This window comes from Denticeps clupeoides, chromosome 2, assembly GCF_900700375.1.
Source record: "Denticeps clupeoides chromosome 2, fDenClu1.1, whole genome shotgun sequence".
NCBI classification, from domain to species: domain Eukaryota; kingdom Metazoa; phylum Chordata; class Actinopteri; order Clupeiformes; family Denticipitidae; genus Denticeps; species Denticeps clupeoides.
This window is the reverse complement of record NC_041708.1, coordinates 36053080-36079996: the sequence shown is the minus strand read 5'-3', so window position 1 is coordinate 36079996 and position 26917 is coordinate 36053080. Positions and strand designations below refer to the sequence as shown.

The following is a 26917-nucleotide window of genomic DNA, read 5'->3' as shown; positions in this document are numbered from 1 at the left end:
CGAGACTCAAAACCTGTTAACTGCTTTTAAAAGCACTTACAACTCTTCAACTTCCTCATCAACTTTTAGTTGATATCAAGAAACCGGCTTTTAGTGGATTTTTTATTACAATACATGCTATTTGTATATTTTATGTTTCTATTCATCACTTATCAATTGCTTTACAGTTTTTGCTTTTACAAAGCTCTGTGATGACTATTTGTGTAAATAAATAAAATTTACTTGCAAAATATGGAAAATCTCACAAGGATTGATAAATACACCAATGTTTGTGCTATTCGGTGAATTAATTTATACACAAGGGATGCTTTTCAAATGTCAGAGACGTTTCATGCCCAGCATTAATCCAGTCAAGTCACAAGCCGTAGTTGGGAGTGGAAGCCATCAACTTTCAATTGTAACGTGTATGTTCATGTTGCCAACTCTCGCTTCTCATCACAAAATAAGGAACTGGAGATTATAGGTAATTAAACCCCATTCACAACCTGTTCCTGTGCAGCATGATGTTTGCAGGGGTGTAAAATTTGGCCAAATATATTATGCACCAGTAAATGCGCCACTTACGCACCTCTTTCAAATTTAAAAAAATTGTTAACATTTTATCAAAGATTATTGAACAGTCTGGTAAGTAAGAGCCTCCTTCACTCCAAGCCTGCAGGTGTCCTCCTTTCTACCTGCACATTTTCCTTTTCTCTACTAAATTCACCGTTTGTGTGATGCAAGAGAAACAACAGAAACGAAAGGCAATTGGGATTTCAGGGTAAAATTTGTTTTTATCAAAGTCATGTGGCACACAGAAAATAAGTTAAATGGCACAATGAGGAAACCATGTCCCACAAATCACGCAAACATTTTTCACATAGTACAGAAATCAGATAGACGCAGCACAAATAGAGGCACCGTGGTACACAAAAGATGAAAGAGGAATAAATAAAAGAATCAAATGATCACAAAGGCAGGTGAAATGCCCCAGCATGCTGGATGCTTTGGTCTAGACATTCCTCCACTTAGCTGTAACCTTAAAATAAAAGATTAGAGATGCTATGAAAGACATGTCGCCAATAGCTTTGGAGTTGACAGTCCATGGTAACAGCACAATAATAAGACATGACCAAACACTGCTAGTGAAATCCAGATGGTGAAAAATTACTGGGTAAAAATGAAAACGTTTTAAGAGCAGCCGAAACCGCTTCGGTCTCACCCAGTTTAATACACGTGTAGGTCCCAAACTGATCTGATGGGGGGTTAGTGAGAGTTTATCTGAAGAATTGCCATGATCTTGGTGTAATTTCACTCGTCTCTCCGTTCACCCTGTTAGACTGACTGCCAAAGTCCCAAACACAAAACCAGTTTTCTTTAAGAATGGAAAATAGCCTCTAGCGCAGCACACAGTCTTCTGATGTCAAAGTTATTGCTCAACCCTCTTCCCTGCATGACATTTCAAACCGCATGCTACAGTGGCAGCCGATGAGTAATTTGTAGGATATTTAGCAGCACAGAATCTAGTAAAGTCAGTTACTGCAATCCATTTCTATTTCAATCTCTCTATTCATCATTCGCTGGTGCGAAAGTTTAGCACTTTCATTAGCAAAAAACATAAATAAATATCCACCAACAACCAGGAGTTAAAAAAGGAGAATAAAAACTCAAGGGAAAAATAACACCACGTTCCTGAGACCCAGCTCTGCTTTTTTTTTTTTTTTGAGTGTAGTTGTTCCAAAAAACAAACACTTCATGCCAAGGCAAAGTGAAGCTGATACCAAGATTTCCTTCTGAGATTAGGACAGGATTAATGATGCACCTGGGTGTAAAAAAAAATAAAAACAGGAAAGTGGAGATATCTTCAGTGCAAATTTTTTTTTCCAGAATGTTGCTGCATAAGGGCTGCTGAGATGCCAGTGGTGCAGGAGCAATGAAAGCCAGCGCAGAGGTGTGTGTGACAGAGGGAATCATTAAAGTGCTCCAAGCGATGAGGAGTGTGTAATCTATGTGTTGTGGAGTGTGTTCTCACTCCACGTACTCCCCATCAATCTTTAGCCTCCTCTGTTCTCGGCTGCGATGCCTCAGGATGCCCCTCCAGATTCGGCACAGGACCCCGCCGCTGATGACAAATCAGAGCCATTGTCAGTACATCTGTTGAATTAAAGGCATCTGATAAATGCTGTAAATGATAAATAAGGCAAATGTCAATCAATAGCTCCTCCCATTTTAAATGTTTCACACGAAAGAATAAGTTGTAGGCTAATATGCAGCCGCGTCCCAATGTTTCTCAGACCACGGCACACTAGGGCCGTGAAACACTATGAAACAAGCACATCTCCGCTGGTGTCCTACAGCCTGTCACTTACCAGCAAATAAAAAAAAGAAGGCCTACAAAATAGCAGTAAAGCGACACAACCACCAATGAAAAGGTGTCCTGGAATTCTATGCATTATTCTGATCCCTGAAAGTGAAGTGATTGTCATTGTGATACACTGCAGCACAAAACATGGTGCACACAACGAATTGTGTCCTCTGCTTTTAACCCATCACCCTTAGTGAGCAGTGGGCAGCCATGAGAGGTGCCCGGGGAGTGCCGTGTGGGGATAATCATATCGCTCATATTTAAACAACGCATTTGTGTAAATAATTAAGCTAATAAATTAAATATCCTTCTATGGCCCTTGACCGGTTCATGATTTGTTTAGTAATTGAGATGTTAAGTAATTAAAGAGCAGTCTTTTTAAATAAACAAGCCTATAAATAGGTATATAAATAACTATAATCAGGTCATTAATCATTAATCATAGTGCGCTGAGTAATTGTACTCAAGTGCGCATCAAAACCACCACACCAAGACTTTGGTGTCTTACATTATAATTTTTCTTAGTCAAGCACCTAACAATCCCCGAGCATGCTCTTCACTGACAAGTCTAAGCCTTATCAGGGCTCTTAGTTTGTAAACTCGATATTCTATAGAAATCGAACGAGAATTGCTGGTGTCTTCCTCTTGTAAGTCGCTTTGGATAAAAGCGTCTGCTAAATAAAGTAAAGTAAAGTAAAGTAAAGTAAAAGACTCACAAAAAGAGGTGGTCTCTATTTGAATAAAATTGCAAACTGGTGCGGAAAACACGCACCGAACGCTATCACATGATTTGAGTGAATTTTGGGTAAATAATATCAATGTCTCCAGTCCAGTAAAGACATAACCGCGATCCAAATTTCAAAATGTATGTTTTGCCTACGGTGGTAAATGCACCACCATATAAAATAGCCAGGATAACAATGACGTTATATCCATCTATCAGCTGCTCTCCTCCTAGTTCCGCCTTTCTCATCCGAATTTGCACTTAAAGCTACACACACTGAAACAGCTTGTCCTGGAGAAATATCATTGTGTCACTGGCTAAAGGTGGCTGTAATTGTACACCAAGGCTGACTTTCAGAAGGAGACTTTGGATTTAGTATTAGGGAACCACTAAGACCGATGTCCCGCCAAACGGAATTCTTAATATGGGACCTTCAAAGTATACGGCCCCTGGCTTAGCCTACCTGGTGTTGAAAAGCTTGATAAATGCATGGTGGTTTGGCGGGCATATATGGCATGTGACACTTATTTTGACATTATGCATTTTACAATAATCTTCAATTTCAAACTACAATAATAAAAAAAAAAAAAACAATGTATAAAAATATAATACAAATTATTATATATTTTCCAAAGCCACAGAAAGCCACAGTGTGCCCCCTGGCCTAGAGGGTAAGGAAACAGACCCATAATCGAAATGTTGTCGGTTTAAATCCCGAACCGCCAAAGGGCCACTGATGTGCAACTGAGCAAGGAACCCCCCCACCTGACCGCTCCTTTGGGTGCCTTTCATGGCCGCCCACTGCTCACCAAGGTGATGGTTAAAAGCAGAGGACTCATTTCATTGAGTCATGTGCTGTGCTCCAGTGTTTCTTTTTTCACCGTCCACAACAGTAGATCTGCTTCCTGATCTACTTTTGTATTTCCTGCACCGATACATCTGACCAATCAGCAAAGAGAAATTTCTCACATGATTTCAAGTGAGATTTTCCCTGAAAACTGAACCAACAGCCTCAACAAGCCTCAACATTAAAGCCACCCTGCTTGTTCCTTAATATGATTTTTTTTCAAACTTTATTTTTTACATTTATTATGATTATATTATTAATAATAATACTTCTGTATTTATTTATACTCAAAACAACCAGTCTTATTATTCTATTGCTGACATAATCAAAATCATAAAAACAAATTTACAAAATAATATTTATGACATATTCCATAGCCAATGAAATGTCCTGACCGTAGCCTCAGGTACCGGAGGTCCTCCCTTGAAATTTCGTTCAGAACATCGTTCAGTGTGTAGTCTTCCAATGCAAACTAACACAAACAAAAAAATCCCTTTAAGAAACAGTTCCTGATAATAAAAAACAAAAGTATAAGAAGTGTAAAGACGCACTTTCTCTATAGTCTCTGCATCTGCTCCTTGTTCTTTTAGCCAATCAGCAAGCTCCTTATCTGGCTGCAGATTTCCTGGAATGTTGAATACTGATGGCTGGGGTACATCTACACCAAGTAAGAGAAACATTTATGAAACTGATTCATTCAGGTTTTTGAAAGAAATTTCCTTACGTTACAATAAAACAAGTACCAAAAGATAAGACAAAGAAAATAACTGTTGATCAATATAACTTTTTTTTTTTTAAATCATTATTTTTTTTTTTTGAATGAATTTGAAAGAATCTGAAATTCTATCAAACCTGCTGTCCCTTGTTTTAGGCAAATTAGCTCAAGGTCATGTGTCCTCTGCTGGATGGAGTGTCTCAGAACCTGCTGGTACTCCTTCTCCTTCTCGACCAAGTCCTCCAACAACCTAAACACAACCACATTAGCTTCAGCACAAACAAAAGGGGTCTCCAAAATGGTTCGCCATATTGTTTCTCCAGAGTGAAGCTGTGACAAAGCAAGTACACTGATCAGCCTCAACCTTAAAGCCACCTTGCTTGTTCCTTAATATGAAGCTTTTTCACCAATTTTATTTGTGAAAAATTTTGCACCTATACAGGACTGTCCAATCCCTGGTCCAGGAGGGAACCAGCCCTGCAAGGCCATGTTCCATCCCACCTGATTCAGTTTAAGAGCTGGGCAGCAACAAGGAATTAAAATGAAGGTAAACCTAAAGATGTGCTGAATGAGTGACCAGAAGAACTAAGGTTGAGGACACCGGTTCCAAAGCACTGAGGTCCTACACTAACAGGAAAATAATAAGTGGCACCACCTGTTGGTTTCCTGTTTGAGGCGTCCCAGCTGGGTTCCCACTGGGTGCTGAGTCCGCTGTGACTCATGGGAAAGCACTGAGCTGAGCGTGCTCACGCCAGAGGTGAGGCCGGGGTCTTCTGTGGCTGGCGTCTCCACTGGCCCGAAGACGGCCTCATCCTCCACCTCCACCTCATCTGCATCCTTATCCACACCCTCGCTCTCCGAAGCAGGTCCAAAGTGTGTCTGCAGCTCTGAAGAAGGGACAAAGGGACACAGAGAGAGTGTGAGGGGCGAGTCTGGGGTACGGGGTCCTTGTTTTCCCCCCCCCCAGAGCTACTGAACTACTGTAAGCTGATCCCCATGTCGTCCTTCAGATGTAAATAGACGTGTGGACTGGTTATTTTGAATATGCATTCACGCAAACATACAAAATACACAGTACACACAAAAATACAAATAAGAAAAAAATTCACTTTAGTTTAATGTATTACTATATCTTAATTAGGTCCAACTTCTTTCTTGGACAGTAGCAGCTGTGCTCCCCAACAAGTGCACAAAAACTCAAAATTGCTGCCAGCAGGGGTCACGCTTTGGTTCCAAATGAAACAATAAGAGGGACTGTAGTGTAAAGGTCAGCTGGTCTCAGGGGTGTGGAGTCCCATTACCACCCAGCTATAAAATCACACACTGGAAGCATGCACTGGAACACGTGGTGATGGGGAGGACAGTTTATCATATGGACATTTGAGCGCACACACACAAGTGGACAAATACCCTCTGCATCACCTGGAATAAGAATAGTGACTGCAGCCTGAACAGCTCGTCTGATGATGTTGTCCATGGCAAACATCCAGTGGGGTTTAATGTGGTGATTCCTTAGAACTTTATTCACCTGCAATAATAATGAATATCATTATAAATGAAATAATAATTATTAATTATAAACTATAAACTAAATTATTGCATATTTTAATGTAATTAATTAATTCTAGAGCATGTTTTAATGACATCATAAAAATATATTAATTGTTTTTTTTTTTAAACTTAACCAGACAAAAAAAAAAAAAAAAAAAACTCAAAAGAACTGAAACCACATACAGAGTCCTGGAAACCGAACAGAACCAGCTGGATCTGATTGATGGACGTGCTGTCAAAGTCCAGGTCCAGTTTGAGTTTGGAGATGGTGGTGGCCATGACTCGTCGCTCTGGGGAGCGAATGAAGTCACGCAGGATGCAGATGATCTGCTTGATGTGGTCCACTGATAACTTCAGCTCTTCACTGCCCTGAAGAAGGGGGTGGGGATAGAGAGACACTATGTAAGTGTCACAAGACTTAGCGATAGACACACACAAACATACCCACAAATACCTGAATGTGGTTTTCCATGAGGTTGGAGATAACCTTCTCCTGGTCTTCATTAAGCACCTTGTAGAGGATTGCTCGTCTCTCACTGTCTTTCCTCAGCAGGAACAGGCCGGAGTCTCTGTCCTCGGGGGATGCTGGTGAATGTCGGTCCTCAGAGACGGAGCCCTCATCTGGGACGCTGAGTGAGGGGACATGCTAGTCATCTCTTAAGAACACACAACATATATCATAAGTAAGGATACGTCGATCCGAAATCGGTATTGGATTTTGGTCGAATAATGACTCAAATAATTGGATCGGATATGGTAACACTGTGCCGATTTACGAATCCGATCTATTCACTTAATCTGTTGCACCTCCAGAAGCATCATGCCAAAGAACAAAAGGAGGATAGTTTAAAGCAGAATGTGTATTTTTGTAAATATGTGTAATAGATATATTATTTATACATTTAAGTGTGCTGTGCCCTTCATTAAAAACTGCTATCAGATTGGTACACACGGTATTCAGGGCAAATACAGGAATTCAGAATTTTCTAAATGAACTGTTCAAGATCAAAGCAAACCTCGGAAAATTCTCAAATCTTGTTAAACTTTTTAATAGTTAAAGAAAGCACAATACAAAAGGGAGTATCACGACAGTTTTAACAGCATGACAGGGAGGTTAAGACAGTTTGTCAGACTTTTTTTTTTTTACACAATTAAATATCATTAATCACAGTAAATATCATTAATCTTGTTAAGAAACTCCACCAGAACTTTAAGATCTGGACCACTGTGTTACATGCATTATGTACTGAGGTTACATTGCCATCACCATATATGGAAACTGCCAATCATAGATGACACAGAACCGTATCTCACTAACTGTTAAGATTTTGTCTTTGTCAGTCAAAGGATTTGCAGATCTCTCGCACAAAAATCAACCGCCGGACATCTTCACTGGTAGCCAAAGGGAATTAATGGCATGTATCAGAGGTTTGAACAGCAGGATAACAAACCATCCAAATATGCATCAAATGAACTGCAAGGTTCTAGTTTTTTTAGCCATTTCATTAATCATGGTTTTTAAGGCAAGTGTGGACAGATGCACAGGTCTCCTGGCTAAATGTTTGCAGAGTTGCAACAGGGAGAATGAATGTGTGTGTGTGTGTGTGTGTGTAAGAGGCTTCATGAGTTTATGAGCACAGCAGAGTGGCCTGTTGTAAAATGGCATTATCACATTAGAGCCGGATCAAAGATTTGAATACCTGCCCACCTGGCAATTCATTCCTCCGCTGTCTAAACACTGTAACCAGGGAGCCAACCAGCACCAGCCCGGAACTCTGAAGTTTGATTTACACCCTCAGTAGATACGGTGTCGGACTATTAGTGTCTCTAAACAATTCCGTAAATGCCTGTTGTAATGACACCTACGTTAGAACACACAGTGGTCTCTGGGGAGCTGCTTGAGGCAGAACACATGTCCTCAGCTCACCTGAGTTCACCAGAGACTAGAGGTTGTTCCAGCATGGGTGTCATTGCAGCTACCTTTTATTGATCCGTTTACTGCATCCACGAATGTGGAAATCAAATTTCTGATCCCGGCTGTCGCCCACAGTGACATCCGACCAGGTCAACATGGGCTGGACGGGTGGACTGACTAACCTCAGGAAGTTGGAGCTGGGGGGCTTTATGAGGTTCTCCGAGGCTGAGCGTTTCTTCTTCTCAAAGAACACGTCATGTTTGGAGTCGCAGTCTGGAGACACTGAGCCGTGTTCACTGCTGCTGCTCCCGGTGGCCTCTGTCTGCACAGGCATCGACACACTGCGGATATAGTCTACACACACACACACACACACACACACACACGCGCACACAGATTTACATAAATAGCAACAGTCTAATTCTGACAAGAGAACTCTTTTCTTGGCTCATCGCAAAATCTGATATGCACAAGACAGACTGGACAAAGCTTGAAAAAAAAAAGAAGCTGGCAGGTGACACTGGACTGGGACAAAAAATAAAAGAGGGAGTGGAGAGAAGACACCAACTTGAACAGTAGAGGGACAAACCTTGCCACACTGCGACACAGAACATCCATGCCAGGCAGGGGGCGACCCGGAGAGAGGGAGAGAGGGAGAGATGAGGTCAGCCACGGTGCTTCGGATAGAAGAGCACTTCCCAGATTCAGTTAAGATTAGACCCTGCATTCAGCATCTAAGTACAAGTTGTATGTGAAATATGAAAGAAATAATAATAATAATAATTAAAAAAAGTAAACAAGGGGAGCCAAGAGCTGGCTTTGCTACCCGCCCCGAAAGACATTTTGGGTTATATTTGGGTGCTGTGAGCATGTCTGAGAGACCAGAGGTCCTGTTTATCCAACACCAACTCAACACCGTGAGAAAGATGAGCAGAAGCAGCAAGGGGGAGGTTTTCTCTCAAAGACTAAAGAGAAAGAGGTCAAAAGAGCATGTGCCCTGCCCAATCCACCAAGGTCTGGAATTCAGCAGAGGCTGTAGCATTAAGCCCCCCATGGGGGGTGCCATGGAAATGCTGAGGTTGGGGTTTGCTGTTGTAAGAGTGTGTAAGGGGTGGCATGATACCTGATGGTTTGAAGGCAATCTTGTTCTTTTTGCCCTTCACATTTTGCCGGACAAAGACGTCCTTAAGCAGGTCCGTGGCAGTGGCTCTCTTATTAGGGTCAGGCTCAAAGCACCGGAGGATAAAGGACTTTGCATCGCCTGACAGGGATTCTGGGATTTCAGGATGTATTTTGAACATTCCCACCTAAGATAAATCAAACCTTTTTTTTTTAATTCTACATTATGGATCAAACCAAACACATACGCAAAACCTAAAAAAAAGTCGACCTTAAACATAGCTGCCTGAGGCTCCCCAAGTTCATGGAAGGGAGGTTTTCCAGTGGCCATCTCTATGATGGTGCAACCCAGGGACCAGATGTCAGCCGGGGCTCCATAACCACGGGGACCCTTATCAATGATCTCAGGGGCCATGTACTGGAGTGTGCCTGGGGGTCAAAGAAGATGATAAATGAGAGTAACAACATTAGACATAAAATACTAGACAATGAGATATTATGTAACAATAATTGAGTAGCTTGGATAAAAGTGTAGAAAGCTGAAGGGTAAAATGAAGAAGCTGCCAGCCACTCCTCTTTATTACACCATGCTTGTCGCTGTTCAACAAAGGAAAATCACTTTGGACACTTCATGAAAATGTATAGAATATGAAGTCATATTCTACACCCTACACGTGTACAGACAAAATCCACGAAATTACAAATTGTACTCAACAAAACATAATTCCAGCACAAAACACAAAAATATCAACTATAAAAAAAACTGTACATTGTACATCCCACAAAAACAGGGCTGGCATTTAGGCTGATGTTAGTAACTGGGCAAATCAAATACTGAATTGAAGTTGAGGCCCTGTGTTTGGTTTGGCTCCATGTGATAGATGGATGGTTTTATTTAGGTTTATTCTACTGGCTCTGACAACTCAAACAAGGTGTCATTCATCCAAACTGACCAATACCATGTCCAGTAATTCCTGTGCATAATCATAACTTGACCACTGCAGAGGACACACCAGAAGTGTTTGATTCAGTGTTTAGCTTTTTAGAATTGTAACTATTACTATGCGTTGTAGTTAAATCATAATATGAGGTAAGGAAGTGGACTCATAACTGGAAGGTTGTGCGTACAAATCCTAAAACTCCCACTGGCTGTCCACTGCTCACTGAGGGTGATGCGTTAAATGCAGGACACATTTTGTTATGTGCACCGTGTACTGTGCTGTCTGAATGGCAAATTTTACTTTTACTTACTTTAATAAAATTACACTTTCACTTAAATCACTTTATTTACAGAAAATTGTAAAATATTTATATATTATAAAATCACACCTGTAATAGATAAATAAATATATCGAAATATGAAATGAAGCAAATTGTTTTTAGAGTTTGGGTCCCATCTGAAACCTTAAATAGCACATATGGTGCCAAAATGTGTTTTTGTGCAAGATATGGTGAAGATGTTGTACTCTGCATTGCTTGAGGTTTTGCATTGCCGAGGGAAAGTGAGCGCGAGGGAAGGGATTGGGGGCGGATGTTGCCTCTCAGGGCACCTGCTGCAGCAGCCTGACGGGCGCTAATTAAACACAAACACAAACCCGCGTATAGCACTCAGCGAATCTATTTACCCTGACCTTGCCAGCCCTATCTAGTTTCTGCACTCTCTGCTGACCACCGCTTAGGCATATGTTGTAAATGAAAAACCAAGTGCGTGACCTTCTCTCAAGCACAAAGGTTTCCCCAGTAGAAAACACACAGCATTGATAGAGGTTGCAAGGGCCATTTGCAAAAAAAAAAAAAAAAAAAACACATCAGTTTTTGGATATTCTGATCACTGCCTGATCCATCTTATTCCAGTTTACAGCCTGTAGCCGAAACTGGGCTGAATTTGGTCGCTGGGCAGTGGTGGCCTAGTGGGGATGGAAGCAGACTCTTGAGCAAGTTACCATCCCCACACACTGCTCCCCGGGCACCTTACATGGTTGCCCACTGCTCCCTAAGGGGATGGGTTAGATAGGACACATTTCGCTGTGTGCACTGGGTGCTGCGCTGTGGTATGCTTTCACTATCATCCAGGACCCGTCCCTCTCAAGGAGATGAGCAGGGAAAAAGAAGATATAGAAGCCTGCAGACTAGGACCAGCCAACACAGTCAACACAGTCTTTCCCAATCACCCTCCTAAACACACATTGCAACTGAACTTTATCTACACTTGTGGTATTATTTCTGTAATCTTTTAAGGAAGTGGCCCCGTAATCAGAAGGTTGCCGGTTCGAATCCCAATCCACCATGGTGCCACTGAGGTGCCACTGAGCAAAGCACCGTCCCCACACACTGCTCCCCGGACGCCTGTCATGGCTGCCCACTGCTCACTCAGGGTGATGGATTAAATGCAGAGGACAAATTTCACTGTGTGCACCGTGTGCTGTGCTGCTGTGTATCACAAGTGACAATCACTTCATTTTCACTTAAACAAAAAGATTTAGCTTATATTTAATATTTTGTTGCTTTGAACTGTTGTGCTTGAGAAACACGATAGACACAATCCAATTCCTTGCATTTGTTTGCTCTGATGTATTTGTTACGATTTTGATTCCTTTCATGAGATAAATGATGTGTTTTGTCAGATAGGAAAGGACAAATGCACAGCATAGCTGGTTGGACCGGCTGGCAAGGTGTGGCTTTGCAAAAGTCAAATGCTCTCATTTCTCTTCAGAAATAATAAAATGGTCTGGTGACAACAAGAGCAGCACCAGCTACATTTCTGTGGTTGGCTCTATTGTGCCCGTCACCAATTAGAATGAAATGAGCGTATAGTTCATTTTGCTGGCCTGTTTTAATTTTAGTTTTAGTCTAGACTTTGTATAAAGCTGTCATTAAAGTTATTGTCATATCAGCTGCATACAAGTTAGATGGTAAATAGTGAAACGAAACAACGTTCCTCTGGAACCTGGTGCTACACATAACATTTAAACATTCAGGAACAGATTGTTGACTTTACACCAGTCTGTCAGTCGTTGCGCCTCCTCTCTGTACGCCGACTCATCGTTTTTGCTGATGAGACCCACCACGGTCATGTCATCGGCGAACTTGATGATGTGGTTGGAGCTGTGCATTGCTGCACAGTCGTGGCTCAGCAGGGTGAACAGCACTGGGCTGAGCACACAGCCCTGAGGAACTCCAGTGCTCCAGTGGTGGTGCTGGAGATGCTGTTCACAATCCGGACAGAATGAGGTCTCTCAGTCAGGAAGTCCAAGATCCAGTTGCAGAGGGAGGTGCTCAGGCCCAGCAGGCTCAACTTCTCGACCAGGTGCTGAGGAATGATGGTGTTGAATGCTGAAGTCTGTGAAGTCTATGAACAGCATTCGTACGTATCTGTCCTTATTGTCCAGGTGGGTGAGGGTCAGATGCAGGGTGCAGTGGGTCCAGGGTGGAGGACAGCAGGGTTTTCGTATGTTTCATGACCAGCCTCTCAAAACACTTCATCATGACACAGAAGACTTCTTTGGCATGGGTACGATGGTGGTGGCCTTGAGACACGTTGGAACAACGCCGGTGCTCAATGAGAACATCTGCCTGCTGGTCTGCACATTCTCTGAGCATCTTCCAGGGACGTTGTCTGGTCCAGCAGCCTTTTGTGAGTTAACTTTTCCTCACGTCTGCCGTGGTTAGACACAGCACCTGATCACTGGAAGGAGGGATGGATTTCCATGCAGTCACGTTTTTCTGTTTGCCGAATCATGCGTAGAAGTCATTCAGAGCATGTCGTAGGGAGGGGTCACTGTCACAGAAGTGTTCGAGCATGTGTAGCGGAGCAAGCAATCTCACCAGCAATCTCACGCAAAGCAAACCTCAAAACTTGCTGGTTCCATGCTTATCGACCACACACATTCATCGCAAAGAAAGTGTGACCAAAGATCCTTTCGGTCATTTTCCCCCAGCCATCTGCTCACCCAACAGAAGTACCCTGAAGCCTAATTAATGCGGCGATTGCATATCGCAGGAGTGACGTCATCTGCGCGACCGGATGGGAGATACAAGAAAGAGAAACTGCGATATAATTACACGATTAAACAAGAGGAAATAACGCCTCGTCTCGCTTCCGTCAAGGGAAAATATTTTATCTTGTAAACCATATTTTGCCTTGTTTTCATTAGTCAACAATTTAAGATGAAATATTTTGTTATAGCTTTTGTCACATGACCAGCACTTACGTCTCGTCTTCTTCACGCAAAAATGGTTTGTTGACAAAAACAGCACTAGATGAGTGATAAATCTGGTCAGTCTTCCTCTTTTCTCTGTTAGAGGGTTTTGCAGCCATTGTGCCTGGCACAGACATCCAGGAGAATTTGCACTGCTCCAACAGCCATTATTCTCCATTACAACCAGAAATGCTTGTCAGAGCCAGTGGGTTAGAAGAAGTCAAACAGTGAGGTTGCCACAATCTAAAGAAAAAGGGCGAGGAAAAGAGCCCGTATCATACCAGTGAAGGTCTCTGTACATGGATTAACGCCAGCCAGCCTCTTTGAAGTGCCGAAGTCTGAGATTTTGAGTACTCCGCTGTAGGTGTTGACCAGAACATTGTCACCCTGCAGGGGAACATGCAGCTTTGGTCAGATCAGTGAGAATCCCAGTGTCAGCTGTACATCATAAAATCCACTCTCTTACAGAGCCATTTTGGCATCATGTGGCATCATGGCATCAGGTTCTAACATGATGGCAAGTGGAATGAACCAGTATGGCCACTGAACAGAAAAAATCACCTTAATGTCCCTGTGAACAATCTGGTTCTCATGCAGATAGCGAAGGCCCTCCAGGATCTGCCGTGTGTAGAAGACAATGGTGGCTTCTTTCAGGGGTCCCCACTTGGACCGCAGCAGAGCAGACAGACTTCCTGCATGAAGAGGATATCAAACCATTGTTAAATTATAATACTGACTTCTAAATTTAGGGATGTCAATCGATAGAAAATACTAACCAACTAATCACACATTTTGCAATTAAATCATTACAGTCACTATTAATTCTTAAGACTAAGGTTTGCTACATTGCATATTTAAATCTATGAGAGTGAGATGTGAGAAAGTGGCTGGAGACAATCTGATCTATTTTTAAATAGATTGCCCTGCAGACACATTGCAATGAAAATAACGTAAATGTACAAGCAATACACAAATCATCTGAATTGGTGGTGTCTTCCTCTTGTAAGTCGCTTTGGATAAAAGCGTCTGCTAAATAAAGTAAAGTAAAGAAAAGTAAATTGGCCCTAAAAGCCATTTGCTGTCATCTTTAATTAGGGATTCTTCATGAATTTCGCATCCGGGTCATAGGTCAGATGCACACTGGAAGTTTTTATAGTGTCAATTTGTTTTGACATGTTACATAACTATAAATTAATCGTGTTATTTAACCCAGTCAATGGGGATGCATGTGACAGTGTATTTGTTGGTGCCGGTCGCAAGCCCAGGTAAATGAGGAGGGTCAGAAAAGGCATCCAGCGTAAAATCAACCATCCACTGTGGCGAGGAGAAGAAGAAATATGAATATATGTACATTTTTCCAAATCAAGTTCAGAAATGTCATAAAGTCCATGATCTTTTGTTTATTTGTAAATAAGAATAACCCCTTGAAGTAATTTGTGTAAAAATTGACACTATGAGGTCAAACTGGAAGTGTGCAGTTTGTGCAAGTCAATGTGAAGTGACGGTGAAAAAGTTATTTCCCTGTCAAAGCTTTTTCCCTGAAGCTCTTACAATAACTACATTACAGCTGCTACATTCACATTTCATTAAAGGGAACACAGGGCAGAACTTAGACTTAACTTACGTGATCTCTTATCTGTATTGCAGAAAACATGCAATGTGCTTGAAATATATATATTTTTTTCCAAAAACAATCATTAAGAAAATAAACTTATTACTCACCTCCAGGGACCTGCTCCATGAAGATCTTGATATATCCATCCTCAGACACAGAGCCCAGATACTGCACAATGTTCCTGTGCTTCAGGTATTTGTGCAGAGCAATCTCCTCGTGAAGAGGCTGGGAATACCTGAGAGACATGATCATCTAGTTAAAGCTTTATAGCTTTAAAGTTAAAGCTTGTAAATGCTCCCTTGAGTGTTAAGTGTGCTGGTGAAAGATTTGTGGGGTTCATAGATTTACTGGACGGGTAAAATGGATGGTTTTGTTTGTGGACTACTAGACTAGACTAGAATATAAATTATAAGACCGTACACATTCAAACAGTCTGCTGGTAATTTCTCAGGTTCTCAGAGAGGAGGAGCTGTTGTATCGCTTGTGACTCACCTGCTGTCTCTCTCTGGTATCTCCTTGATGGCGATGCGCACCTGGTTGCTCAGGTCTCTCCCAGCATACACCACTCCATACGTACCCCGGCCCAGAACCACCCGATCTCCATTCTCATTGTAGTCATATTCATACTGGAGAACACAGTCACGTTACCATCAGACGTACAAACAATGCACTCATCACACATTCACACGCACCCACCTCCAGTGTGTCGCCATCTCCCTCCCCCTCTAGTTCCACAGCATTTCCAGTCCCATCTGAGATGAGCTCCTTCACCATGGAACAGAACCTAAAACATCCACCAGGAATTTATCAAAAACTAACTGAATTTGTGGGTTGTTAGAAAACTCCTGTGCTTACCGGGCACACTGGTCCTCTGTGGAGAAGTAGATCTGGAAATCATCTGAATTGTCATGGACATAAAGAAAGCAGCAGCGCTCATCAAACTTGGAGATGCTGATGGGAGCAGGGGCGCCGAAAAAAACAAAAAAACACAGTAAATACACAGCAGCATGTTCAATATAAAAAATTAACCTCAGTTTATCAATGATGGATATTTTACTTTAAAATAAAACTCAGTAAGTTGAATTTTAAAAAGCTGCAATAACTTTTACATAAAGGCATAAATATACTTTTTTACATAATTGAGGACTATGGTAATTCAATTAATCAGTATATTACAAATATGTTTTAACAATATTTTATTTTTAAGCCTTAACTTCTATAGGCAAAATCCAAACTTTGGGCTCATTTATTGAAAATTGTTGTTTGTGAGGACACACATATACAAACCTAATGCCCTTGATGGACGTGGCTGTGAAGTTCCACTCGTGGATGCCTTTCTGAATACACGACACAGAGATGCAGTGAGGGTGTATGGAAGGGTAAACGGAGGTAGAATTAAGTTTTGCCTGAGGGATGTGCAGGAAGTAGAGGAACTCTGACCGTCTCAGCAGGGGAAACGTGCCAGATAGAAACATTCTTCTCATCTGCCTCGTTGTTAATGGACACATAGGACGGCTGGTACACTTTTGTAGGCTCCAGAATCAAGACCTTGGGAAATAGAGAATGGGTGAAGCATCTGACAGAGCAAGTCAACTAGGGTTGACTTGCACACACACACACACACACACACACACACACACACACACACACACACACACACACACAGGTGATTAACAAACAATAAGCTATTATAGGGGTGATAGTAGCCTAGTGGGTAACACACTTGCCTATAAACTAAACAGGTTCACAGGTTCAAACCCCACAGGTTCAAACCCCACTTTCTATCATTGTATCCCTGAACAACACACTTAACTAGTTGCAGGATAAGGCTGTCTGCTAAATTTACATTTACAGCATTTACCAGACGTCCTTATACAGAGCGACTTACAATCAGTAGTTACAGGGACAGTCCCCTCCCTGGAGACACTCTGGGTTAAGTGTCTCGCTCAGGGACACAATGGTAGTAAGTTGGATTTGAACCTGGGTCTTTTGGTTCATGTACATGCCATAGATGTAAATGTAGTGGAGTTAAAATGGCCATACTGGGAAACGCAGTCCATTTGTGGTGTCTCTGGTTGCCTCCACTATGATATCCATCCAGAAGTTGAGTCTCTCTTTCTGTGGAGAATGTTCTTGGTTCTGCTTCTTGAAATGTTGAATAAGCTGCAGGTTCTGCACCACAGACCGTAAATACCTGATAAGTGTGGAAAAGTAACAGATTATGTTATCGAATATATTTTATAGAATAATTAGCAACACTCTTTTCACAGGGACATATCAGCATTAGTAAATCTACTCCTTACTTTTGTAATTAATAATCAATTAAAATGTTAATAACTGATAGATACAATTAGTCTAATACCTGTTTAGAATTTCAACGTGATTACAGAATTAAGTACAACATGGGGCTCTTTTTGGCCTCAGTTCCTAGGGACATTAACCCCTGTGTGTTTACCAGATGGGGGGCTTAAGCTTAAAGAGCTTCTCAGCAGCCTGCACTGCTTTCGGGATGTCATTAGCCAGCATGCTGACAGTAAAGAACTGGCCCACATCCCAGTAGTTGTTCATCTTCTCCAGACTCCCCTTCCTGCCCAGCAGGCTGTTGAGCCTCACACCTGAGAAGCGCAGATAATATAAAAAAATAAGAGGGAAAGTCTAAAAGTAAGTTGTGGGATGAAGTTAACAAATTTAACACAAATTTCAATCTTGTCATGTAACATGACCTCTAAGGTGCATATTTCTTTATAAAAGTGTTCTGTGCACCCGTCACAGTTAAATATGTAAGAGCTGCATTTATAACAGGCAAGCATTTGTTTAATGTTGCACATGACTGGCAATATGGAAACTATGGTTCAAAGCTGAGAGGTAATCTTAAAACAATCAGCAAATTGCACAATTGGATCTTCTTGAAATTTTAGCAAAGGTTTTTAGCCTTTGGGTAAGATCAGAGCTGTATCAGTCATAATCTCTGAACTTTTATTTATTTTAGACAAGGTGCAACCACTCTGGTTACACAGGAATGATTAATATACAGGAATGCATTACATCTATGAAATGAAAATAAAATAATCCGGGTTGTTCTATGGATCACATGACACCTGAATATCCTAGCTTGTATCTTACTTACTATCCGTATCAGTTTCATTATTTAAACAGTGTTCCAAATAAATTATCTGTACAACTATGATCCTTGAGAAGGAAGGTGAATGTGAGATCATTCTGGTCACATGAGTTACATGTTAATTTTTCCCATGTATTATTGCTGATATCTCCCTAACGCTCACTAACGCTTGGGTGCTGTGTACAATAAAACTTTTTTGGAAATGTTGGGCCCTTGGTGTGACCTTACCAATCTTGCGCAGCTCAATGGAGTTCTCAAATTGCTGCCCTGCCACAATGAGCAGGACTGCCAGGTTAATGCCGGAGTACAGAGTGGGCTGCAGCTCAAAGCCTTTCCGGTACCTGAGAGAGAGAAAGAAAGAGAAATTTCTCTCTTGAATGGTCTCTGTAGGCAGGCTGATATTCCGTATCACATATGACATGATTAACAGCAGAGTCCAGATCAGATGCAGTAATTCCCCTCACCACTGAATGGCATTGTCTCTGCTCTTAGTGTCCTTGCAGTCTGAATCTAAGAAAATGTCTTTGTAGATGCGTCCGCACAAACAGAACATGTCAGGAGCAGGGTGGTCACATGACTGCAGAACCTGAAGCATCACACGGAGGGCCTGCTCCCTATCCCCTGGACTGTTCCTCCTGATCATGCACACACACACACACACACACACACACAACATACACATACACCCTGTTAAAAAACAAATATTTAAAAAATGCAGTTTCTGTTTACCAATGTGTGTGCACCCACCTGTTGAGTGCAAATGCATAATGGAACTGTATCATGGGTTGGGTTGCCAGGTCACAGGTGGGCAACATCTCCAGAGTCTGGACCAACTTTACCATGGCATCATAATCCTTCATCAGAGGAAAAAAAAAACAGAGCAGGAATAGCCCAGATGAACACATTAACTGATTCATTTTAACTATTAATATCATTCTTAGCCTATACTATTGCCATATAGGGTAGGCATTAAAATATAATTATTGTATCACTGATTTTAAATGATTAAACTTAGCTATAAACATATATATATATATATAAACATATATATATTTAGCTATATATATTTAATGCATAGATTATCTCAAAACATTTATAAAATCAGGTGTGTTAAAAAAAGGAGGTTTTCTTATTGTACCTGTATATCCCGATAGGAAAACAGCAGGTTCATAACAATGTCCTGGGTCAGAACCTCAGTGTTGTCAATGCGGAGCTTGATACGTGAGAGCTCCTTGGCCAGTTCTTCTCCCTGGTATTTGTCTCTGGCTTTTCGTATGTCATTCAGAAGCGTATCTTTAAACGATGCACTATAAAGAGACATGCAGTGAGAGAATCAAAACCATCTTACAGTGCTAAAATGCCAGTTAGCAGCAAACATGCAATTGCAATCAGCTATGTGCTAAATGGTCAGTCTTCAAGAAACATGAGGTGTGTGTCACCACCGTTAGTTAGAAAACATGCAAATTCTAACTCAAAGTGCACCAAACTAGATGCCCACCTCAGTGAAAGTACATGGAGGGTTGAAGTCCATTTAAACTAAATGAGGTAAAACCAATGAAGACACAAAATGGCAAACTTGTGTCTGCTTAAGGTGAGATTTCACTTAAAGGGACATATATCTATATACTACAGTCGTGGCCAAAAGTTTGGAGAATGACACAAATACCGGTCATAAAAAAGTTTGCTGCTTTTGTTTTCATTATGGCAATTTGCATATAATCCAAAATGTTATGAAGAGTGATCAGATGAATTCCGGCTGTGGGATCGGGGTGCCACCAGTGAGGGCTTGCTCAGGAATGGCAGCAGGCAGTGAAGGGCAGGGCACTGTTGGGAGTGGTAGTAGGAGACCTGGGTTCAAGTCCCACTTACTACCATTGTGTCCCTGAGCAAGACACTTAACCTTAAGTTGCTCCAGGGAGACTGTCCCTGTAACTACTGATTGTAAGTCGCTCTGGATAAGGGCGTCTGGTAATTGCTGTAAATGTAACTGTTTGGTGAAGAACAATGCCTTTTCCAGTACGAAGCGCACTGTGCCATAAGGCCAAAGTGATAAGGCCAAGTGGCTCAGGTAACAAAACGTTGATATTTTGGGTCCATTGCGCAGGAAACCTCCCGGACCTTAATCCAATTGAGAACTTGTGGTCAAACCACAAGAGGCGGGTGGACAAACAAAAACCCACAAATTCTGACAAACCCCAAGCACTGATTATGATGGAATGCGTTGCCATCATTCAGGATTTGACCCAGAATTTGATTGACAGCATGCCAGGGCTATTTGCAGATGTCTTGGAAAAAAAAGGGGCCAACACTTTTTGCATAAACTTGATGTAATTGTCAATAAAAGCCTTAGAAACTTATAAAATGACAAAAAGATCTACAAACACCGAAGAAGCAAACTTTATGAAAACCAGTGATTGTGTCATTTTCTAAACTTTTGGCCATGACTATGTATAGGTTTATTTCAGTGAACAGATCATATTATGTGAATGGCAGGGTGGGGAACAGTCTAATCAGCCAATCACAGGGGCTTCTTCAATGGGTCTGTACACCTTTATAATTGGCTCAGTGACAGGTCGTCCCAAGAACCTGTACCAACAGTTCAGGATCAGGCTCCCCATCCCTGATTTCATTTAAACTGTTATAACAAGAAGAAAAACTATTATTGTGAAATAATGTGGTATGTACTTGGTGAAATGGGTTATGCTAGTATGATGATCTAATTAGTATATACCACTTTCCAAGAAAATAATATTATCATACTTTTTGCAATCAAATAACATCCGTCACCTGGACCAATATATCATTAGTCACGTGGTCAGTGTTCATGTGCAGTGTTCTGTTACCAGGAGGTGACGTGGATGTCTTTGAGAAGGCTGACAAATCGGTCGACCAGTGGCACACACAGCGGTCCCAGCAGGTTATCCCAGTTTGGCTGCATGTACTCAGATGCCCTCCTCTGCGCCACGTTCTCACAGCATATGTACTCATGGTTGGGCGTCATCACATACGGAATGAAGTAGTAGTTTCCACTTGATGCCTAAGGATCAAACATCTTGGTTTTGCACTGTCTTCAAAATTTTGGATGAATTCCAATCATTTAAATGATTTTATTTCATTTAGTCTTTTTTTGCCATCCAATTAGACAGACTTCCAAAGCAATTCTGAATTATGTAGATCACCATGGTTGTTGTAATAATGTAATGCTAAGTGGTCTGGAAGTCTGGTTTTGGTGGCAGGGTTTCTCCCAAGAGGTTTCCAAGTGAGCCCCCCTACACAGATCCCCTTTCCTGAGGCTGTACTGTGTAAACTGACCCCAGTCTGCCTAGAGAACTCATATGCTGAAAGTGTCATCAGTCTCTCGTTAACAGCTTATTACACTCTTATATTACACTCTTATAGGAGATTTATCCTTCTCATGTTTAAAATGAATTTGAATGTATTGCATTTCTAGTCCATGCAGAGGTTAGGTTTTCCATATGCATATACAGGAAGGGACAGAAAATATCCCTCACTGAAGAATGGATCTACTATCTGTATTATATGTTGTTTTTAAATGACTGAAATGCGACACTTCTGGTTTCATAAAAAATATTTATAAAACAATATGATATAATAATATATTCCTTACTATTTGTCAAAGCCTGGTTTGAGTCATGTGAGAGTGAGCATATAGGTACTATGTAGTATTGTATGTGTGTGTATATAAATGACTATTTATGCTAATATACTAAATGAACAATACAAGAGTTTACATTTAAATTGGCTCAATTTTCATCCACATACAAAAATGTATTTAAAAAGGAAATGAAGAACCATAAAATATTTTTAGGTTGTGTCTACAGTATCATATCATTATTTATGTGGTTATTGTGAATTTTGGGGTACTTTTAGGGCACCCCAACACAGTCAACACAGTCAGACAAACAGACAATGACACGATAGGATTAAATTCATTCCACATCAGCTGCATACAATTTCGGGTACTTTTTGGTGACAATGTTGTCTGCCCTTACCCGAAATTGTATGCACCTGATGTGGATTGTATTTAATCCTATCGTGTCATTGTCTGTTTGTCTGACTGTGTTGATGTATGTAGTCCAGTATGATGTGTCTTTGTAATGTATTAAACCCCCTTGTCTACGCCATGTCGTGTGAATGAGTCCCGTTTCCCGTTCCTGCCACGCCAATCGCCTTCGCCCTGTGACACAGCGTTATCCAGTCGGTGAGTGAAAGTGAAATGTGTCGTCTGCTTTTAACCCATCAACTTTGGTGAGCAGCCGGCAGCCATGACATGCGCCCGGGGAGCAGTGTGTGGGGACGGTGCTTTGCTCTGTAGGACCTCAGTGGCACCTTGGCGGATCGGCAACCTTATGATTTACAAGGCTGCTTCCTAAACCGCCAGGCCACCGCTGCCCCCTAAATGTAGTGGGACACGTTTTCCTAGGAACAGCTTATTTGCCTCATGCATCCGATTTTCGAAGCGGACGTGCAGGGAATGACATTCGCGTGCAGCTACACTGTCCATGCCAGTACCTACTTTATTCCTAAGGCCAGAGCCGCGGTACTCCGGAGGCAACTGCACCCAGGGGAACCCTACAGTAACTGACCTTGCAGCCTACTCCAGATAACAGACAGGAGAGGGAAAGGGCGAGGAGGACACAAAGAGAGAGAGAGCAAGAGAGACAAGAAGAAGAACCAAAGACACATAAAAAGACCAGAAATGGACAGAGAAAAACTCAAGAATGTAAGTCAAAACACCAAAGTCAATTGCATTTCAACAAAATTATTAAAGAATTACATTTACATTTACGGCATTTATCAGACGCCCTTATCCAGGACGACTTCCCATCAGTAGTTACAGGGACAGTCCCCCCCTGGAGCAACTTAGGGTTAAGTGTCTTGCTCAGGGACACAATGGTAGTAAGTGGGGTTTGAACCTGGGTCTTCTGGCTCATAGGCGAGTATGTTACTCACTAGGCTACTACCACCCAAGTAGAAGCAAGAAAGAAGATGTTTGAATTATTATAACATTTTTGGGAGGTCACCCTAGCATTTAAGACATATCTACTTTGCTCTTTTGGCTTCTGACATGTTTGCATTGTTTTCGTTGTTGCTTTTAAATTACTGAAATGTGATACTTCTGGTTTCATAATAAAAAAATCATTTGTAATATTTATAATCGATTACTATTTGCCAAACCCGAGACTGAATTACTTGAAATGTTTACAGTACATGATCAGCTGCATGGCAGATTCTTGTGATGCACTTTGTGATCACTTGAAAATAACTCGATTACGCGACAGCGTTAAATCTAACTCATTACTCCCCAAAGCTTTACTTTGCTCACTTTACTTTACTCACAAGGAGCCGTCCATGTGAACATACGTTATCCAAAGCATCACGCGGGCGCGTCCTAGTGTCTTCCCCGGGTAAGCAACGCACATGCACCCAGTCACGAATAAAAAAAAACTTCACTAGACCAGGCCATCTTCTTCACATTGCTCTGTGGTAGCATGCTACTGTACGCACTCTAGTTGCAATTTGAGCTGTAGTAGTTTGGACAACAACAGCCGGCCTTCACTCTACAAATGCATCAACTGCAAGGACAAATTGTTCACTATGTTGTGCACACAACAAAATGTGTCCTTTGCATTCAACCTGGCGCCCGGGGAGCAGTATGTGGGGACGGTACGTTGCTCAGTGGCGCCTTGCTCACTTTTCTTTGAGATATTTAAAGGCGTGAACTAAACTGGCACTCATTGGTACACAGTGTTCCCCCCGACCACCGTGCCCAGCATGTGCAGCCCACAGCTGATAGCGCATGGGTGGCAAATACTCACACGCATCCATCCCAAGAATCAGTCCCATCAGGGCCGACATGTACTGCTGTGTGAGGAAGACTGGTTATTGCCCTCTCATTTAGATGACCGAGAGACCCGGTGCATTGTAACTGTGCATAAGCCATGTTTGTGGCATCTAGAAATAGATTTCTGAAGGAAAGTGGTCCACGTTAATCAAAGGTTCAGTCTCCACAGGGCGTCCGAAGTTTCTCTGCTGTCAAGACAATGAAACATTACACCCCTCAGCAGATACATTGAACAACTTAATACTTACTGTGTTTTTTTGAGCCACCATGTCCTGTAACAAAAAACGAAAAAAAAAAAACCCATCATACTGACGTGAGAACCCTGTAAGTCAGTTGTGCAGGATATAACCTAGAAGTCTCCAGAACAACAATAAAAAAAAAAAAAAAACATTTTCATATCTCAAAAGAAAACCTGCCTTGTGTTGAATTGTGAAATTCTGTTTGTGAACTGTAAACAAAGCATGTCTCCTATCACACAGCATTTTGTTCTGATGACAGAAGTGGCTTTTGTGACCCCGTCACTAAAAAAAAAACTTCTCACGTGATCCTGCCCTCGATCACCTGACTGCCTTTCCACGCTCTGACATAACTTCCTCATACAAAAGGTGCTCAGGAAACCAATAGGGTTGCAAAATGACAAACAGACTTTCCTGCATATTAGTAATGTAGGCGGTAGAGTAATTCACCGAAGTATATGGATATGCAGGCGTCCCCCGTGACCAAGGGAAGGTACGGAGAACCAAAATTTCATACTGAATCTCTTTCACGTGTGAGGAATTAATACAGTTTATGCTCACGGTACAAATCTGACAGGAATGAAATGATGCATGGGTGTGATCAAACACATCCATTATTAAGATAAAAGTAACGTCTGATTAATAAAAGTACATATGGCGCGGTTTAAAGAAGTAAAGTAACACGTTTTTAATCAGAAACCCCGAGGCAGATGCATGTGTATGCAGGTGGTATGTTAGGGGGATAGGAGGGGGTGAAGGTTCTTGTGTGTACATGCCCACGTGATCAGGAATGTTTCTTGCTGGGTTTGGGCTTACCTTTAGAGACTGGGCGGTGTCAGGGTCTGTGTCGTGGTAGAGGATGACATTGTTGGCCATATCAAAGCTCTCCCGCACCCCCAGGTGATAGAAAAGAGACGGCTGCCTGAACACATCGCTCATGTCTACCACAGCAATGTCTGCACGTACACACACACACACACACAAAACGTACATTATTACAACATACATTTTTGCAGCTGCAAAAATATGTACACAACATCCATACACAGTGTCTACTGCATACAATTAAATGTGCACACAACATACAGCAAATCTAAGTTTACTAAATACCTCCACCAGCGTTCGTGTGACACAATCCCATCAAAATATAAAGTCATGTAAACTCAGCAAACCATATAAAGCCTTTACTTTACTTTACTTTACTTTATTTAGCAGACGCTTTTATCCAAAGCGACTTACAAGAGGAAGACACCAGCAATTCTCGTTCAAATTCTATAGAATATTGAGTTTACAAACTAAGAGCCCTGATAAGGCCTCTTGGTTTGCCTCTGTGGTGCAGGGACAAAGGTCAAAGCCTTCCACGGCACCGCAGGCATGATCCGGAACAAAAAGGTTCTTGCAAATGGAAACAACTCGTGCAGCAATGCCACAGCCCTGGACGCCAAGGGACGTGGTTTCACTACAACTGGTTCAAGTGTAAATAAATGATTCAGTAAAATCCATTCTGCCAGTCACGCACTTGATGCTCTTAAAAACGAATGCACGAATCAGCACAACGTTCCGATCATAACTTGAATGAAAGTTGGTTTGTTGTTTGGACTGAAGACTGTGCATGTCGCTGTGCATGTCGCTGTGCATGTCGCTGTGCATGTCACCGTGCATGTCGCTGTGCATGTCGCTGTGCATGTCACTGTGCATGTCGCTGTGCATGTGTCGGACTGCGGGACCAGGCGTGTAGCGGCGCGGCGCAGGACGTGCCCGGGCGGAGGCCGGATCCCGGGCGTCGGGTCGCTTCTCAGGGGAAGGAATGTTGCGCGGAAACATACTGCGCGTCTAAATAACGATAAAAGATAAAAGCGCCGCCCTCACCCGCGTCGTAAAACGTGTCGAGCACCGTCGTCTCGCCGAAGTCCAGGCGGCCGAAGGTGACGGTGGTCAGTATCGCGCTCTCCGCGTCGCACGCCCGCTGCAGGCACTGCAGCGCCCCGGACTCGGGGCTGTTGGCGGCCACCGCCTTCAGCCCGTCGTTCAGCACGTACACGGCCCGCAGCGAGCGCTGCCTGGCCGCGGGACCCGGGCTGGACCCGTCCGCCCGCTCCGCGCCCGGCGCGTTGCCCATGTGCTCGCCGCCGGCGTCGGCCGCCTGCTGAGGCGCAGTGGACTCCATGGCGCTCCTTCGGCTGCGTTTTGTACCCCCCTCGGCGGCTCCCGGGCTTGTCCCCGTTCCTCGGCGCGGGGTTAATGACTCTCCCTCTCCCTCCCGCCCTCTCTCACCCCCGACTCCGGCAGGGCTGCGTGGCCGCGCTGTCTGGAAACCCGCCGCGTAATTACTTTATGCCCGTCGCGGTTCGCTCTCCGGCCGGGTCGCCCGTCTCTCATGTTCGCGGTCCAGTTTTAACTTGTTTGCACTTCAAACAGAGGCAGAGAGGAGCCACTTCCCCTTCCAGGACACTTGTGTAATTGGGCGAGGGAGCGATGCAACCAGCAGGCAGTTCTGAACACGGACACTGACGTCCTAGATCCCCTTTTTATCTGGAAATGCTAATGCAATCAATGAAAGGCACCAAATTGCGAGATACAGGAATACAATAAACATGTCAGAATTAAAAGTAGTGTTGCCAGATTACGTAAATAAAAAAAACTAACTGAAAAGGGGGAAAGCATT

General features: G+C 42.5%; 1 protein-coding gene across 6 annotated transcripts; it reads right to left on the bottom strand.

The window, feature by feature from the left end:
- Positions 1 to 753: 753 nt before the first annotated feature.
- map3k15 (mitogen-activated protein kinase kinase kinase 15) lies at positions 754 to 26788 on the bottom strand. 6 transcript variants are annotated; one of them, XM_028966097.1, is made up of 31 exons: positions 26584 to 26788; positions 25069 to 25208; positions 24265 to 24288; positions 22688 to 22765; positions 20994 to 21187; positions 19289 to 19457; positions 18898 to 19004; positions 18615 to 18785; positions 18379 to 18491; positions 17485 to 17644; positions 17073 to 17223; positions 16470 to 16577; positions 16317 to 16366; positions 15885 to 15980; positions 15726 to 15813; positions 15522 to 15655; positions 15137 to 15264; positions 13976 to 14106; positions 13696 to 13801; positions 9487 to 9644; positions 9220 to 9403; positions 8686 to 8694; positions 8279 to 8450; positions 6636 to 6810; positions 6365 to 6550; positions 6053 to 6158; positions 5286 to 5517; positions 4768 to 4880; positions 4467 to 4573; positions 4311 to 4387; positions 754 to 2101 (listed from the first exon to the last, which is right to left on the bottom strand). In XM_028966097.1, the coding sequence occupies exons 2-31, from the start codon at positions 25189 to 25191 to the stop codon at positions 2008 to 2010; spliced, it is 3744 nt and encodes a 1247-aa protein (XP_028821930.1). In that variant the 5' UTR covers positions 25192 to 25208; positions 26584 to 26788; the 3' UTR covers positions 754 to 2007. The 6 variants fall into 6 exon arrangements, with proteins under 6 accessions (XP_028821930.1, XP_028821891.1, XP_028821897.1 ...); XM_028966058.1 differs by lacking the exon at positions 26584 to 26788 and adding an exon at positions 26122 to 26508; XM_028966064.1 differs by lacking the exons at positions 8686 to 8694; positions 26584 to 26788 and adding an exon at positions 26122 to 26508.
- Between the last annotated feature and the right edge of the window lie 129 nt (positions 26789 to 26917).